We start from the raw sequence: 18,539 nt of genomic DNA on the forward strand, positions 1-18,539 counted from the left end.
TCTGACCTACAAATGAAGCGCAGACCTCCTGAGAGATTTTAAGAAATAAAAGATCGTACCAAAAAAAATCATTTAATAACCAAATTAGTGATGATTGCTTCTTAGAAAGAAAACACACCTTAAGCATTAAGCCACCTTAACTCCTTCAATAAACACTGAGAACCCACTACTGCCAGGAAGGACAGGTGCACCCGCAGAAGACTGCAGTTACATGCCCCGCATGTAGACACATATTCCAACCATTAAAAAGATAATTTCTGAAGCTACTGCCCTCACTTGAACAATGAGAACAGGTTGGTTTAGCTTAAAAATAATGTTTTAACCCATCACTGAGCTGAGAAAACACGTCTGCATCAACTCCACCCCAGAAACTGGTGAGCCCGTCTGTGACCAGAAAAAGATTCACAGCTGCTTTGATCTGTAGCAGAGAGACAGGAAAAACTGAATAAGGAAAAACCTGCCAACCTTTTAAACTTCACAGCCACCTGCCGGCTATCATGCCTGATGCCTGAGGAGGAGAATGCTTGCGGCCTCGGGACAGAGTCACCAACTGCACGGGGCGAAAGACGGGATGCGGAACAGCTGGGGGAGCCCCCTGTCCACTGCAAGTGCACTCCAGAGACCCTCTGAACGCTAGGGATGCGACAGTAGAGTAGAAAGCTGAGGGCAGGGGCGCCTGGGTGGCGCAGTCGGTTAAGCCTCCGACTTCAGCCAAGTCACGATCTCGCGGTCCGTGAGTTCGAGCCCCGCATCAGGCTCTGGGCTGATGGCTCAAAGCCTAGAGCCTGTTTCTGATTCTGTGTCTCCCTCTCTCTCTGCCCCTCCCCCATTCATCCTCTGTCTCTCTCTGTCCCAAAAATAAATAAACTTTAAGAAAAAAAAAAAAAAAAAAGAAAGCTGAGGGCAGAACTGGAAAGCAAAGAGATCTCAGCAACTCAAAAAAGTCGGCAACTGGGCTATAAAACAGAGCAAGATCTTACAAAGTTTGGGAAGCTGGCAACTTGGCTATGAAACAGACATCCCAGGAATCTCACCCGTGCCCAAAACCCAAACTCTGCTGGAGAGGCAAGTCCTGGTCCCATCCTTAAACCGTGGGATGCCAATGGACTGCAACTACAGCTGCCACAAAGCCCAGAGACCACCAAACACGACACAACGTAGATAACTCAGCCCCCAGCACTAAGAACTTGAGAGAAAAGGGGGCATCCTTTACCGAGACCGATTACATTACCTAAACCTCTACTCTTTTCACACAAAACAGCCCAGCATACTTCAAAAGAGGAGGAGATACAGATGAGATACACAACAAAGCAAAATGTGATCCATAACCAAGAGAGGAAGTAGTCAACAGTGGTCCCAGAGAAGGCCCCAGATGTTAAAAATGCTCAACCATTGTCTCTTCAAAATACTTCTTCTGCCTCATTCTTCCATTCTTTTCATTTGGGACTTTTTTTTTTTTCTTAGGTTTATTTATTTTTGAGAGAGAGAAAGAGCACAAGCAGGCAAGGGACAGAGTAGAAGGGGACAAAGGATCCGAAGCAGGCTCTGTGCTGACAGCAGCGAGCCTGATACAAGGCTTGAACCACGAACGGTGAGATCACAACCTGAGTTGAAGCCGAACACTCAATCAACTGAGCCACCCAGGTGCCCCCCCCCCCATTTTGAACTTTACACACGAGACTATTTGATATCCTATAGGTTCAAGAAGTTCGGACAACCTCAAGCAGAGTAAATCCAAAGAAAACCACCTACATGCCTGGAGGAGGCAACTTCTGACATGGCCTCCAATGACCCCCACTTCCTGGTACTGCCAACCTTATGAAATCCCCTCCCCTTGAGTAGGTTACTTACAACTGACAGAATACAGCTAACGTGGAGGGTATCGACACCACTTCCCCTGTAAGGTTACAGAAGACTATGACTGCTGTCTTAACTAGCAGACTATTATTGCCTATTCCGCTTTCACCTTTTGATGAATCAAGCTGCCATTTTGGACAAGTGGCAAGAAGCTGAGAGTGGCCAACAGACAAGGAGGAACTGAGACTTCTCAGTCCAACCCCCTCCAAGAACTGAATCCAGCCAAAAACTATGTGAGCTTGGAAACAGACCCTTCCAGTCAGGTCTTCAGTTGAAACCCCAGATCTGGCCAAAACCTGGATTACAGCCTTCAGAGGGATTGAGAGGACTCAGTTCAGCTGAGCCTGCAAGTCTGATTTACAGAAACCGTGGGATAAAGACAATCTGCGTTGTTTTAAGCCACTATATTTTGGGGTAGCCAGTTATGCAGCAATAGGTAACAACTACAGTATATCACAGTAAAACTGCTGAAAACCAAAGGCAAAATGAAAATCTTAAAAAGCAACCAGGAAAAAAAGCATTATCTTGAAAGGGGAAATAGTAAGAATGCCAGTTTTTTAATATGGAGTGCTACAAGGAAAAAAAAAACACACCAATCAGAATTTCACCTTTAAAACAAGCTTTAAGGGGCACCATAGGTGGCTCTGTCTGTTAAGCATTAGGACTCCTGATTTCAGCTCAGGTCTTGAACTCACGGTTCATGAATTCAAGCCCTGCATCTGGCTCCACACTGCAGAGCCTGCTCAGGATTCTTCCTCTCCATCTCTCTCTCTCTCTTTCCCCTGCTTGCGTGCTGTACTCTCTCTCAAAATAAATAAATAAATCTTAAAAAATAAACAAAACAATCTTTAAAAATAAACACATAACAGAGCACCTGGGTTCAGTTGCTTGAGCGTCCCAACTTCAGCTCAGGTCACGATCTCACAGTCTGTGAGTTCGAGCCCCGCGTCAGGCTCTGTGCTGACAGCTCAGAGCCTGGAGCCTGCTTCAGATCCTGTGTCTCCCTCTCTCTCTGCCCCTCCCCCACTCACACTCTGTCTCTCTCTGTCTCTCAAAAATGAATAAATGTTAAAAAAAATTTTTTAAATAAAAACAAAAATGTTTTCAGACCAAAAAAATTAAAAGGAAAAATTAAAGGAAAACCAAAGTCATTGCCAACAAAACTTCATTAAAAAAAATAACAGAATAAGTTGTGCAGACTGAAGAAAAATAATCACAGATAAGACAAATGGGAAGACAAGAACGAACTAAAAATACCAGGAAAGGTATACAGGGGGGTAAGCAAATGAATATCAACTTTAAAACTACAGCAATAATATCTGGAAAATTCATAACATACATAAAATACCATAATAGTCCAAAGGACAAAAGGGTATCAACTAACAGTTTTAACTTTATTGATTTGGGAAGTGGTGAAGTAACTTGTAACCTCTAGAGTAACCACTAAAATAATAATAAAAGGGTATATAGCCAGAAAGCAATAAAGAACAGTGTAATAATCCAAAAGAGAGCAGTACTAAAGAGATGGAACACATATAAAAACAGGTACCTGGTAGACTTCACACAATCTTAAGTAATTATATAAGTTAATTAACTTGCAAATAGTTTGAAGACTCTAACTAAAAGACTGAATAATAAAACCATATGTTGTTTACAGGAACCATACTTAGAAATGAGCACATGGGGAAACGGCTTTACTAAAAGGAGAGAAAACAAAAAATGATGTGCTACACCATCACTAATGGAAAGAAAGCTGGGCAGGCTGTAGTAAAGTGAGGCCAAGTCAGACTTGGGGGTGAGAAGCTTTTATGAGATAAAGAACATTTCCCAATTAAAAAAAAAAAGTCAAATTCTGGAAAACACAAAACTATGGAAACAGGGACAAGATCAGTGGTTGAGGGCGGGAGGGATAATCAGGCAGAGCACAGAGGATTTTTAGGGCAGAATTACTCTGTATGATACTCTATTAGTGGGTACGTGTCTTTTGTCTAAACCTACAAAAGGTACAACACTAAGAGTACCTAATGTAAACACAGGAGAGTCATGATGGAAACTAAGGACTTGGGGGATTATGATGGGTCAATATAGCTCCATCGACTGCAACAAACATACCATTCTGAGGGATGCGGATAATGAGGGAGACTGTGCGCTTACAGGGGGAAATCTCTACCTTCTGCTCAATTTTGCTGTGAACCTGAAACTGCTCTAAAAAATGAAGTCTACTTTAAAAAAAAAAAAAAAAGAGGGGAAGTCAATTCAAGAGAAAGATAACAATTATATATTTGTATATACCTAATAACATACGTAAATAAAAAACTGGAAGAAGAAAAAAGACAACTCTACAGTCACACTTGGAGATTATCCACAATCCTTCTCAGAAACCAACAGAACTAGCTGGCAACAATCTGTAGAATTTAGAAGATCTGAAACGAAAAAAGTCATGTGACTTGTCCCTTAGATGCAAATAAATGTTATGATTAGGTGAGCCTCTGAAAACAAAGTAATAACTATTCTTTCAAAGTAGCACAGTTGGGAGTGCTTGGCTGGGTCAGTCAGTAGAGCATGCTCTTGATCTCGGGATACTGAGTACAAGCCCCATGTTGGGAGTAGGGCTTAAAATAAAGGAGCACAGTCAAGGCTGGGTGACTCACATGTAGCAACAGCACTACCATTATTCAGCACTGAGCTACAAAGTACCATCAGTGCCCCATCCCACATTGTGTTCATCCATAAAGGGGTAAGTGGCAGGTATCATTCATTTAGACATAAGAGTTCAGAGAGACTGTATTTTATTATCTCATTAAGACCCTACCAATATAAATTAAGGGAAGGGGCAGGCTACACAATCATGACTTTTGTTCTACCAGCATTACTTGTAAATGCCAATTATCACTGTGTGCCGGGCACTGAAGGCCATTTTTTCCCCATGTTCACCAATGCTTTGATACAATTATTATCATTTTTGTTGCACAGCTCAAGAAACTGAGGTAGAGATTAAATAAACTGCCTAATGGTGCAGCCACTCTGGAAAACAGTGTGGAGGTTCCTCAAAAAATTAAAAATAGATCTACCCTATGACCCAGCAATAGCACTGCTAGGAATTTACCCAAGGGATACAGGAGTGCTGATGCATAGGGGCACTTGTATCCCAATGTTTACAGCAGCACTTTCAACAATAGCCAAATTATGGAAGAGCCTAAGTGTCCATCAACTGATGAATGGATAAAGAAATTGTGGTTTATATACACAATGGAATACTACTTGGCAATGATAAAGAATGAAATCTGGCCTTTTGTAGCAACGTGGATGGAACTGGAGAGTGTTATGCTAAGTGAAATAAGTCATACAGAGAAAGACAGATACCATATGTTTTCACTCTTAGGTGGATCCTGAGAAACTTAACAGAAGACCATGGGGGCGGGGAAGGGAAAAAACAAAAAAGGTTAGAGAGGGAGGGAGCCAAAACATAAGAGACTCTTAAAACCTGAGAACAAACTGAGGGTTGATGGAGGTGGGTGATGGGTATTGAGGAGGGCACCTGTTGGGATGAGCACTGGGTGTTGTATGGAAACCAATTTGACAATAAATTTCACATTAAAAAATAAATAAAAAATAAGTAAATAATAAACAAACTGCGTAAGATTAAACACCTGCTAGGCAGCACAAATCAGGACTACAGCCCATATACCCGGCACAAAAACCCAAGTTTCTAATGTCTATAACGTTACATTGCTAGGCAGTAACTTGTCATCATATTGCCATGATCATCAAGTGTTCCCAAATTATCAATGAAATGCCTATAGAATAAATCGCTATAGTCAACTACAAAGGAAATGCAGAATCCCCAGAGGAAAGAGGTTAGTGCTAGAATCCCACAATGAAAACAAAATAGTGGAGTCAGTTACAATACAGTTATCCAATAAAGTTGTTTTTGTTTTAAATAGGTAAATAAGGAAGTTTGCCATTAAAAAGGATCAACCTGACACACGAGTAGAGTCTATCTAACTAGGCACCCAAATTCCAAGTCTAGCCTTATGATCTACCTTAAGCCTGATTCCCTAATCCAGTAGGGAGTTCACGATGGTAATACTGCTTCCCCACCCCCGCCTTGATTTGGGGAGTTAATTCATAACCCAAGAAGATCGACAACTAAGAAATGAAAAAAAGAAGAAAGTATTGATATGTTGGTGCCAATTAGTTATTCTGATATAGTAACAAGTTTTGTAATGACTGAACTATTTTTAATGTTTGGCAGAGCAAAAAAGAATAATTTACTACAGTAAATTTAAAATATATTTACAAAAGTTAAATTTTAGAAAGATTACACTTAGGGGTACCTGGATGGCTCAGTCAGCTAAGCATACAACTCCGGATTTCATGCCCAGTCAGGGCATGATCTCACAGTTCGGGAGTTCAAGCCCCACACTGCATTCTGCACGGACAATGCAGAGAGCCTGCTTGGGAATCTCTCTCTTAAAATAAATAAATAAACTTAAAAAAAAAAAGGTAACACATTTGACAAAGTTAGCCATCTTGAGGGGACTGAAATAATCATAGATTTGTAACATAGTGTGAAATGCCCAAGGAAATTTAAGACAATTAAGTGGTGTTAAGTATCTTAAGATTAAATTCTCATTACAAATTAAACAGTAAAAAATAAAATAAACTTGTTTCTAGAAATATCACTAAATTTATAAGATTTGTAACTTAAAGACTTAAGAAAAATTACTACTTATAACTCTAATAAACTGCATATTTAAATAAAAATAACTTTTAAGTCTTCATTGTGCTATAGGGCTACTCAAACATTTTTTTTCTTTTTTTTAAAAAGCATGACAATAAATCCCCTCATGATAAACTCCAATAGAAGGACTTTCAGATTTTATTTACTGGTTAAGGAAGACAGTGGCCTATAAAACTGCACACTACTAAATTACGAAGTCTATGGAATCACATTCGCCTCATTTAAACATGCTCCTCTACAAATCGAGTTCTTCCTCACTCCCGGGCCCCACTCTATAGCTCCATTTCCTTCTTCCTCTCTTGTGTTCACCACCTATAAATCATAAAAATCTGAACTACATTTTATGAATTCACAGGCCCAACTGCTAACGCAGGGCTAGGTACTGAGAGATAAAGAATGTCAATTGTCTTAAGTATCAAAAATACTCTTGCTTCCAAAGTACAGGCTGGAATGATAACATAGTCCCAAGTCTAAGATAAACTATAACTCTGTCAACAGTGACACTGGAATCACCTGAAAGGTTTCAAACTATAGTGATACCCAGTCTCACCACAAAAATTCTGATTTAACTGGTGTGGAACGTAGCCCGGGCATCCAGATTTTGTAAAGCTCCCCAGATGACTCTGATCCAAGAATGAGGACTATTATTGAGAAAAAGGAGTAAATTAAACAACACAAAGAAACAAATAGCATAAGGAAACTATCAGACAAAACCCGAATGTGAAACATTCTACAGGCTAATCTCAAATGTCTTCAGAATACCAATGGCACAGGAACAAAAACTATGGAAGATAAAAAAGAGATGGAAAGTAACTTCAGTACAACACGTGGACCTTGCCTGAAACCAATTTGAACTAAATATAAAAAGAAATGCGAGGAGGGCCGCCTGGATGGCTCAGTTGGTTAAGCGACCAATTCTTTCAGCTCAGATCATGATCTCATAGTTCATGGATTTGAGCCTTGAGTTGGGTTCTGCACGGAGAGATTCTCTCTCTCAAAATAAATAAATAAACTTTAAAAAAAAAACAAAAGAAAAGAAATCCAAGGAACAAAAGGAAAATCTGAGTAGGGACTAGATATATAAATGTAATGTCCAGATATATAGATCTAGACACATATAGACATATATATAGAACTACACTTATAGATATATAAGTGTAATGTCTACATGTACACATTATCAAAGAACATTATTCTTTGGATTGTGTGTGATGCTGGCACTGCGGTGGTCTAAGAAATAGCCCTTCGATTTTTTAAAGACGCGCTATGCAGAATTTAGAGAAGACGTGTAAGATCTGGGATTTACTTTAAAATACTTCAGCATATTAACTAATAAAATAAAGGAATGTCTGGTATTGGTTTAAAACAATACAGCCCAGGGGAGTGAGGTAACAGATGCAACATTCTTTGCTAATCACAAGGTTGATAAGTAGTATGGTTCATTTCACTATTTTTCTATGTTTGAAGATTTGCACTGGTAATTTATAAAAAAATACTTCAAATAGAAGCCAAAGTAAAGATAGCAAAAATGGTTCATGACATTATTATTTGTGTATATCTGAAATACTTCTTAATTAAATGAAAAGCAGGGGCGCCTGGGTGGTTCCACTCAGATCACGATCTCAGAGTTCATGGGGTTCAAGCCCCATACCGGACTCTGCACTGAATGTGTGGAGCCTGCTTGGGATTCTCTCTCTCCCCCTCCCCTGCTCATGCTTTCTCTCTCAAATAAATAAACTTTAAAAAAAAAAAAAAAAAAGCAGACTCTGGAGAACTAGCAGCTACTCACGTACTCTGACAAAATAACTCTCCTATACACAAGAAGTTCATCCTTCATACTTAATGCTAGGAATGGGTGGAGGTGGGAGAAGGTAAAGGACAAAAAGGACATTATCCACCAGACCCTATGAGCCAGGTGATGAGACATGACCCAGGGCATTGCACATCACAGGGAGATACCACAGAGAACTAGGATAATTTTAAACAGAATTTTAAAAGTGGGGTTTTAAGCACCTCTAACAAAGAAGCCAAAATATATACACAAATTTTAAAAGTGCATTTTCCAGTAGTTACAGCATCTCAAGATTTAAGCGATTTTCTCTTATCGATAGAAGTAAAACAATGAATAGTCCTTTAAACGTTTCCTAGACTTAAATATCAAAATAAGAAATTCAAGAAAACAAAACCTCTGCCATGATGCTGAATTTTTTAAATCTTCCTTGGAAATATTCAATTTTAAGTGCTTGCTTTTAAAAAATCTAAACCAGGGGCGCCTAAGTGGCTCAGTCAGTTAAACATCCAACTTCGGCTGAGGTCATGATCTCGCAGTTGTTGAGTTGGAGACCTGCATCCCGCTCTGTGCTGACAGCTCAGAACCTGGAGCCTGCTTCGGATTCTGTGTCTCCCTCTCTCTCTGCCTGTCCCCTGCTCACACACTCTCGCTCTCAAAAAACACGAACATTAAAAAAAAAATTATAAAAAGTCCACACCAGTAAACATTAAAATAGACAACTGAAACAGAATCCTTTGTTACTCCAGACTTTAAGTGTCAATAATACTTAACTGTTCATATGCAGATGATAAATCCCCTTGTTTACTTTTTGTCCTTTTGTTTAATCCAAGAATGGTGACCATATCCTACCAAATTCCATTACAGATAATATGACTGTCATAAGTAAAAGATCTTTCAAGAGTTTTTGTTTGGTCATCAGTTATATGGCTCATACAAGATGCCGATATTGCTTGGCAACTAAGAAACCCTTTTTCCTAATACACCAATTGGCAAAAATATTTTTCTGAAAAATGTTTTATTTCACTAAGGGCAAATGAGTGGAGAAAACCGAAGCTAGGGGCGCCTCAATGGTTCAGTCTGTTAAGCGTCCAACTCTTGATTTCTGCTCAGGTCATGATCTCACAGTTCCTGGGATGGAGCCCAAACTGGGCTCTGCGCTGACAGCACAGAGCCTGTTTGGGATTCTCTCTCCTTCTCTCTCTCTGCCCCTCCCCACCAACCCCACTCGCAAGCACGCGAGTTCTCTCTCTCTCAACTAAATAACATTTTAAAAAAAGGACTCTATATTGTGAGCGCAACTAAAAAAGTTGACAAAGTACAATAAAAAAAAAACTGAAATCTATGCCAATGCTGCTCTAAAACGAGAAACTGCATAGAGCCTACATTAAGTACAGCAAGGTCAATATAAAAAACTCAAAAGTTTTCTAAGGCATTCAACAAGTGTACAGTTCAGAGAGGCAAAAGTACTGGAGGAGTTGCATACTGTCACAGCAGCAAGATTTTTATTACGCTGCTGAGGGAAAAGAAAAACACGCTAAACAGAAGAACACTTCACCTTTCAGACACCAATGATTCTATTCCTAGGGAACAAGTGGTTAGAGGAGCTGGGCGGGGCAAAGGAGGGAAGACCAATCAGAGGTCGAGTTATAAGTCGGGTACGAAAACACAAGGATGAGAGCAGCTCACTGAATGGCTGGCGCACCGCCCCCCCACCCCAGCACGCGCGCACGCGCGCCCCCGGCTCTCACCATAGGCAGCCGCACCTGGGGACCCACCCCACCGCAAACCGCGGTGCGGGGTCGCCCCCACCTTCCACCCGCCCCCCCCCCCGGGCCGTTTCCTACCAAAACAAACCCACCACCCCAAAACAAAACCTCCCGAGGGAGTCCTGCTATCCCGGGACGCCCCCCGAGCACGGCTCGATCGCTTCACCCCAAGAGCCAGAGCCCCAAGGGGGCGGGGAGCAGATGTTCGGAAACACGGGGATAGAAATGTCAAAAATCTCACCAATTCCTCGTAGCTCCTGTTGTGCTCGTTGCCCTCCCAGTCCAACCTCTTCGGCAGCAACTGCAAAGACACCAGACGCACACGAGTGACCACCGCGCGGGGCCGGGCTGGGGGCCGCGGGGCCGGGCGGGGGGCCGCGGGGTGGGCTGGGGTGGGGAGTTGGGCGAGTGGCCCCGGCAGGGTAGGGAGGGAGCACGGAGGGGACGCGGCGGGGCGGGCGCGGCGGGCGCCACGAAGCACAGACCTGGTACTGCTCCAGCTCCTGCACCAGCACCTGCAGCCGACGAGACGCGCAGTTAGGGAGGCGGGGGGCACCCGGGTCCACCCGACGCCCTCCACCCGCGACCCCAGGCGGCGGCAGCGGGGCCGGGGCTGGGACGCGGCCGCCGCCGCCGCCGCCGCCGCCGCCCGCGGGGCCCGCACTCACCTGGGCGGCTCTCCGACACGGGCCGGCCGATAGGTACCGGGCGATGAGGAAGTACAGCTCTGCGGGAAGACGGAGAGTCGGGTCAAGAGCGGGCAGGGCGGCGGGGAGGGGGCCGCGGCCGGGGCCGGGCCGGGGGCGCCGCGGGGAGGGCGCAGGCGGCGCGTCTTACCCGACTCGATGAGGGGCACCGGGCGTCGGGCGGGCGAGGGCTCCGCCATGGCCGGGCGCGGGGCGCGGGGCGGGAGCGAGCGAGCGAAGCGTGTAGGCCGCGCCGAGGCCTGAGCGGGCCGGCGTCCCTCTACCTCTGGCGCGCCGCCGCCGCCGCCATGCCGTGCGCGCCGCCACGCCGATGCCTCCGCGAAGTAGTCCCTCCGCGAGAGGGAAAGTAGTCCCCGCGCGGCGACCGCCCTGCGCCCCCGTCCGACCGACTCTGGGGCCGTGACTAGAGCGGCGAGCCGTGCCTCTTTCTCCTTCGTCTCAGGGGCGCCGCGAGGGGAACGTGGAGGGTGGGCGAAGGCCGGGGCCCGGGCGGGCGGCCGGTGGGGGCGGGGAGCGCGCGTGGCTGGGATCCTTGCGCGCGGTGAGGCGGTCCCCGGCCATTGTGAGGCGGCGGCGCGGCGGCCGGGCTCGCGGCGGGGCGGGCGCCGGGGCGGAGGTCGGGCGGCGCGCCGGGGCGGGGGCCGGCCGGGGGCGCGGTGGGGGTGGGGACAGGTTCCCGCGCCCCCGGGCGGAACGAAGCCTCTCCACGCGGATGCCCAGAAGCCCGGGACGCGCAGCGGGGTCCGGCGGGGTCGCCCTCTCCGGGCTCACGGAAGGGACGTTTCTCGAACGGTCCTGTGGGGCCGGTGTGCCGGCCCCCCACGAAAGATCGCTCTCTTCGAGGACGCGAAACCCTTAAAACTGAGAGTCGCGCCATCCGCAGAGAGGAGAACGTCGGCCAGCCGAAGCTTTCCCAGGGGTGTCGGGGGGCGGGGGAGGACGAATGCAGGGAAGCCACAGGTTGGGGGGGGGGGGGCGCGAGGCCGAGGGTCCTCGGACACGGACACTCTCCGGCTTGGAGGGCACAGCAAACGTCCACCGAGACGGCAGGTTGGATACATAAGACCGAGCCGCAGCCCTGGGAGAACCCAGCAGACAGAAATGGTTAAGGAAAATGCAGAACATCGCAGAAGATGTAAACCTCGCTAGTCCGGGAAAGCGGCCGGGAGCCGGCGATGACTTAGCCGGATAGGAAAAGGGGTGGGAGGAAGCGGGCGGTACAGACAGGCAGCAGCCCATTCCGAGGAAGAGAAGCAAGAAACTTGGGGCGACACAAAAGGGGAACCTCGTGTAATTAGGATTCGAGGTTAAAGCGGTGGACTAGGGCTTTCGCCTCTTAATTGCCGTGCTTGGCTTCTGGCGTAACTGGATTCATCAGCATATCCAGGGCATCCTATTCTAAGCCCGAAAGAAACAGCAACGAGCAAAACCAATATCCCTACCCTCAGTGGGGTGTACATTGTCATTCTAATGTCCACTCAGCGTCACACCTGCCCCCTGCGTGTGGAGGTTTTAAATGTGGTTCAGATAAGGTTCAGGTGGTGGGGCTGACCCTGGGTCTTGTGCAGCTGTTAGATGTGTGAGTAAATCACTTAACCTCCGAGCCTGTTTCACACATAAACTGTAAATAATATTTGTGCCTTCTTTGTAGGGTGGTGAGCATTTACGACCCTATGGGTTAGTGTGTGTTCCTAGCGTGTAGTCAGCACTGTGTCCTGCTGGTTTTCGTAATTATTTACACCAAATAGCAAAAGTTTTACATATGTTTGTAGACGAACAACCCAAACATGTTTAGACAAGTGCATCGGTAGTGTGCTCCGTTAATTCAGCAAACACTATGGAGCGATGGAGACAAACGTGATAGAATAAGCCATATCTTTGCCATCAAAGATTTCAGTGTCTTTTAGGGGAAACAGATGTAAGCAAATCATGACAAAATTTAGGGCAGAGATAGGAAACCAACCTGCCTATGGGGGGGGGGGGGGGTGGGGGGAGGATGTTAGAGAGGTTTGAGTCTTCCCAGCCTCTGTGTGGGAAGGGATTCCAGGCATCTGAACAACAAAAGGCCAAGACATAAGAAACATTTCAAGTTTAGTAGGACTACTTGGGTTGACTTTGGAGGTGTGGATGGGACCCATGATGTCAGAAGTTAACATGGCGAAGGATGTTCACAAAAAAAAAGTTAAAATTGGGAGCAATTGAAAGGTTCTAAGCCAGGAAGTGTGCTTTTTAATTTTAGGATAGATTTGAGACTAAAGACCAAGAGGCAGGAAAACCACTTAGATAACCCTTTTAAATAGGAAAGAAATGAAGATGCATCCGGGCAATGATTATAAGGACCTAGAGGCAAAGACAGGATGAGGAATATGTTGGGAGATTAAGTCAGCAATATGAGGAATCAGAAGTCAGAAGTGTCAAGTTTGGGGCTGAGTAGATCAAGGTTGTGCCACAAAGATAGGGCATACAGGCTGTAGCTCGATTGTTAAGGTAAATAATTGCTTTGCACAACTTGATGATTTGAAGTTACAGCACATACATTCCTGTAGGACAGAATGACCAAGACTACCAGTTAGCAAGTGACAAAGACGTAAATAACATTAAGCTTTCAAAGATTGCCCAAGGAGTTGCATATTTCACTTTGGGGGGGGGGGGGGTTGTGTTTTTGTTTTTGTTTCAAGGATTTTCTTTTTAAGCAATCTCTACACCCAACGTGGGGCTCAAACTCACAACGCCGAGATCAAGAGTCCCCCACTCACTCCACCATCTGAGCCCCAATATATTTCCCTTTGTAACAATGTCATAAAAGTAAAAGTTATAAAAGAAGGAAAAGATAGCCCCCAAAACGTATAATAAGAATGTATATCCCAAGTACTGGTTATTGTCCAAAACTACAATCCTGGTGTGGGCGGCCTGGTAAACCATTACAAGACATCAGAGCAAGGACAGTTTTCCTTTGCAAAGGCCCTGCTAGTTCTTTTACAACCTACTCTGATGTCCATGACAAATACTGTTGGTATATTTGAAAGGGAAACACAAACATTCTGACAAGAGGCAGAATATCTCCCCTGTTTAACTCTCAAGTGATAGAGACCCAGATTTGACTCCCACTCCAGCCAGTGGAGGAGGAAAAGGGAATATACTCTCCATCATCAGCTCTGCAGTGGGGACCTGCCAGGAGTCTCCAAACAAGGCATGTATGCATCCCTCACCGCCCCCCCCCCCCACACACACACACAACTAAACCCAAGCCACTCCCAATGCAAACACTAAGATTTGCTTTTGGGCAAATGGAAATAGCTTGAGTTTCAGCACGGGAAAGCTATATGGAGGGCTAAATTCTAGAAAAGTTGCTAGATAAGCATGGGCTGGAAGATCTGAACAGCTAGTGACATCAGCTATAATGCTGTCACCCATCTCTGCTCTAGGAAAACTGCAACGTTTTAGTCACTGGCAAGCAACCCCTCTCCTGGATGAACATCACTGATCCTTAGGTACCATTAGTACTCACTTCCCAGCTGAGAAAGCAGAGGCCTAGAGAGACTGAGAAGGTCCCCAGGGCACATAGCCAGGCTGCAATCCCAGCTGGGACAGAACTACCTTAGACCGAAGCCAAGCTCTGCAGAATTCTCTCTCCCCTCGCCACATTTCACCAGGGAGGAATCAGAGCCTGAATAAGAGGGGACTCGCGCAAGATCACACAGGTTATGCACGAGAGAGCTGAGCTTGGAAATCCGCAAGTACACGCACGATCTCATTTATCACAGGCAGCTCTGAGGTGGATTCTGATCTCATTTTAAGCATGAGGAAACTGAGGCTTAGAAAATTCAACTCTGCCTAAGGATGTAGAATCTTACAAAAGAAAAAAAAAAGAATCCAGCCGGACCTTCCAAGTTACCACTTGGGAGTCGCAAAAGCATTAAGTGTAAAAAGCATATCTGGAAAATGGTGAGCAAACCAGAGTCAGGGCCAACTTTGAAAGAATAAAAAAAGTGAGATCAGTGGACATCGCACAGAGAAAATTGTATACCTGCTTCAAATTCTAATATCCATATATTTATGCAAATATACGTTAACAGCGATTGTTTCAACCAGCAGGCACTGTTAATGTATGCACAATAGCATAGTTCTGAGGAACGTAGTAGGGTAGGTGACACTGGACCTACAGAAGAGTGACTCCGCAACACTACATCAGGACCCAGAAGTGAAATCAAGTGCACGCAGAAACTTGTGTCATTTTATTCATTTCACAAAAATGGTGTATTGAAAGCCTTCTCTAAGGCAGGCAGTATCTGGTAATCGTTGGTTCCCGAGCTTCTGTGAGCTACATCCCTCAGAAGTAGGAGAGTTAATATCTTGATAGGTTTCCAGAGGACTTTGGGGGGAAAAAAAAAGAACAAAGGTATCTGGTTTTTGATAAGCCCCCAGTCACTAGCAGACCTTGCATCTGATTCCTGACACTCCTCCTCCACTTCTTCCCAGTGTCCGCTCTTCCCTCGGGACCACTTCCTCCCTTTAAATCTGAACCAACCAGCTGTCCCCTTAATGCTACTTGTCCCTGTCTCCTTCAGCAAATGCTTCCACACTTATCCTCCCCTCCCCGGCTTCTGCCTCTCCCCTGTCACTGGCTTCTGTCCCTACGTGTTCCCACGTTGCAGGCACTGGCCCGCGTCTGTGTCCAAGTCTTACCAGTTCTTTTGAAACATTTCTCAGGGTGTTAGAACACAGAGTGATTGGACAAGACCTTGGGAACATGGGAGCTGGAATCAGAATATGTCTGTGTTTGAGCTTAGTAGTTGAGCAAACTCTGTGGCTCAGTGTTCATTTGGTGTTTTTTTAGTCACCTTTAAAATGGGGATAACAACAATAGATAACATTAATTGAAGGTTTCTATATCCGGAACACTGCACTAACCCATGCACGTGTATTATTTAATGCTATGGGATAGCTAGAAAACATGAGTAGTTTGTGAGCATTTTAGAAAGAACTGGCTATAAAGCTCTCTAAACAATGCCTAGCTCTCCATGTGATACTATTAACGTAAAAATTATTTTTCTCTCCATTCCCTCAGTCACCAACGAGTCTCCTCAAAGGTCTCCTCCTTGACTCCCTGCCCAATTCATCCTATCACAACTTTTACACTTCCTTAAGTACAACATAACATATTCTCCCTGCTTTCTACCCTCTTCCCCTCGGTCGTGTCCCCAGGAAAGCTGACTGCACCACTCGGGGGGGCTCTGCCATCCTCCCAATGGGCCGTCCAGTAGAAGACCCCAGTAGGAGACAGCCGAGCAGGAGGAGGGTGAGGGCAGGCTTCTATTTTCCCAGTGACTTTCCTGCCAAGCCCCAGGTTGGTGGTGGCTGCAGTTTCTGTAACGAAAGCCACAGTACATGTGGGACAGCCCTATCTCCATACAGCCACCCCCTCTGGGTTTTAATACCTCTGCCTCCCCCGGGCCTTTAGGACTTGGGCTGCCCTTCCCAGCCAGATGGGAGCCACTGGAGGCGGCCCAGCAAGCTTTAGTGTCCCTTACTAAAGTTCCCTCTACTTCCCTATGTCTTCCTTGTCTCTATGCATCTTGTCCTATAGCTCGAAAGGATCTACCTAGATCCCTAACTCTTCCTTCGCAGAGCCTTTCCGGAGTCATTTTGGTCCTTGTTAATCTCTTTTCAAAAGTCCTAGAATTATCTCTTTTAAAAATCACACGCGCAGGGGTGCCTGGGTGGCTCAGTCAGTTGAGCGTCTGGCTTCAGCTTAGTTCATGAACTCGGGGGTTTGTGAGTTCAAGCCCCGCGTCGGGTTCTCTGCTGTCAGCACAGAGCCCGCTTCAGAGCCTCTGTCCCCCTCTCTCCCTGCCCCTCCCTTGCTCATCCTTTCTTTCTCTCTCAAAATAAACATGGAGGAAAAAAAAAAAAAACACGCACAAGGAATCCATCAGTAACCCTGATGAGCCCACCTTCAAAACCTATCTAGGATATAAGCACTTCTCACCTAGGTGAGCTCAACAACTTTCTAAGTGTCTTCCTGCTTCTCTGTTTATCCTGTAGCAGCTTAGAACCTAAGGCAGTTATGTCTTCCTTTTTCAAAACCCCAGATGGCTCCCATCTGACCCAGAGGAGAGGCCCAAGACCTACAAGGCCTCCACGATCCGGCCTGTCTGGTGCTTCTGTGACTTCTCGTCTCACTACGGTTCCCTCTGGTTCCCTCTTCTCACTCTGCGGCAGCCACACTGGCCTCCCCTTCCCGAGACTTGCCAGGCACGCCCTTGCCCCGGGGCCTTTGAACTTGCTGTTCTTCCGGCCAGGAACATTCTTCCCCTAGAAAACCAGCATCTCAGTTCCTCACCTCCTCTAAGTCTTAGCTCAAAGGTTACATTTTCTGTGAGCCCTCCCCTGACTACCCTAAATAAAATACAACTTACCCCCACTCTGTACTCCCACTTCCCTTCTGTCCTGCCTGCTTCCTTTGTCTCTGCAGCAGCGCTTTTGACCTTCTACCCTGTTGTAAAAGGTGCTCATCATTGGCACTGATCACCTATCTCCTCCCACTTTCTGAAGGCAGGCAGATTTGCTGTCTGTTTTGCTCTCTGGTGTATCTCTACAGCTACAACAAAGCCTGATATAGGGTAGGTACACGCGAAATTAAAAAAAAATTGCTCAACTAGACAGTCCCTCAAATATGAGATACTTCTGCTGTCAACATTCCCTCATAAATCTTTTCGGATGGTGTGGTGGTTTGGTCGGTGGAGAGCCCACCAACCACCTGTTGGCTCATGACATACCTGGAGACGGGGCTCTGAAGTCAAGGCCAGCAGAAATAGAGCTTGCTCAAGACCAGAGACGCTTTCTTCCTCTCTGCAACCTCTCCCCACAGGGGCCCTATGGAACGTGGGCCTCCTGCCTTCTCTCAAAAGCAGAGAGAAGTCATCAGAGCCTGGAGAGAGGAAGGGCGTGTGGAAAGAGCATGTTCAGGAGCAGGAAGGGAGGCTCCTGTAGAGAGACCTCCAGACCACCGGATGGGACGATGGGACGTCCCGTCCAGGGAAGCAGCCTGGCCTCCACCTCCTCCCTGGCCACCCAGTGCCCCCATGCCCTCGGGGGCTAGCCCGAGCCCCCACAGGAGAGAGCAGAGCACACACCCCTGGCTTTCCCACCTCTCCCTTAAGCAAGCACAACCTGGATCACAAAGAGGAGGAGACCAGGAAAACTGGCCCTGCCTATGGGGGAGGTGAGCGGGCCCAAGAGGAAATCTACAAGAAAGAACAAAGGATGGAGGGAAATTCCAAGAAGGCGGGGCTGGGTGAGAAGGTAGCACTCCAAGGTCACTGGGCCATCTCACTAGGGAATATTCCCCTGTGACTAGTTATGCAACAGCTAAGTGCCTACCTCAAGGCCTTCCCATTTTCTGTGATGACATTTGACACCTAACTGCAGAAATAACTCCCCTGTTTGCAAGCTGGAGAGAGCTTCCTGGTCCCTGTTTTTTACTGATAGGCAAGTCTGCCCTAGGGTAGGATAAAAAATAAAAATAAAAAATAAATAAATAAAAACACAGTTTAACGCAAAATAATCTTCACTTTAAAAATTAGAGCCACCAAAGGTATAAGATAGGAATATTGGTAATGAGGTGAAATTCAGATGATGTTTCAGTTAAGAACCCAGAATCCCACGGCGCC

At 46.0% G+C, this 18,539-nt stretch overlaps 1 protein-coding gene across 1 annotated transcript in view; it reads right to left on the reverse strand.

Moving 5' to 3' along the window:
- The window catches only part of BRWD1 (bromodomain and WD repeat domain containing 1), a 125,973-nt gene extending 114,676 nt beyond the window's left edge, over window positions 1–11,297 (reverse strand). Inside the window, exons 1-4 of the mRNA XM_086675986.1 lie at window positions 10,997–11,297; window positions 10,828–10,886; window positions 10,645–10,674; window positions 10,401–10,460 (exon numbers count right to left, since the gene is read on the reverse strand). Of these exons, the coding sequence (XP_086532112.1) occupies window positions 10,401–10,460; window positions 10,645–10,674; window positions 10,828–10,886; window positions 10,997–11,045 (198 nt within the window). The 5' untranslated portion in view covers window positions 11,046–11,297. The remainder of the gene's footprint in view (window positions 1–10,400; window positions 10,461–10,644; window positions 10,675–10,827; window positions 10,887–10,996) is intronic.
- Window positions 11,298–18,539: the final 7,242 nt, after the last annotated feature.

This window comes from Puma concolor, chromosome C2 (assembly GCF_028749965.1).
Source record: "Puma concolor isolate L17-30 chromosome C2, mPumCon1.1.hap2, whole genome shotgun sequence".
Lineage (NCBI taxonomy): Eukaryota > Metazoa > Chordata > Mammalia > Carnivora > Felidae > Puma > Puma concolor.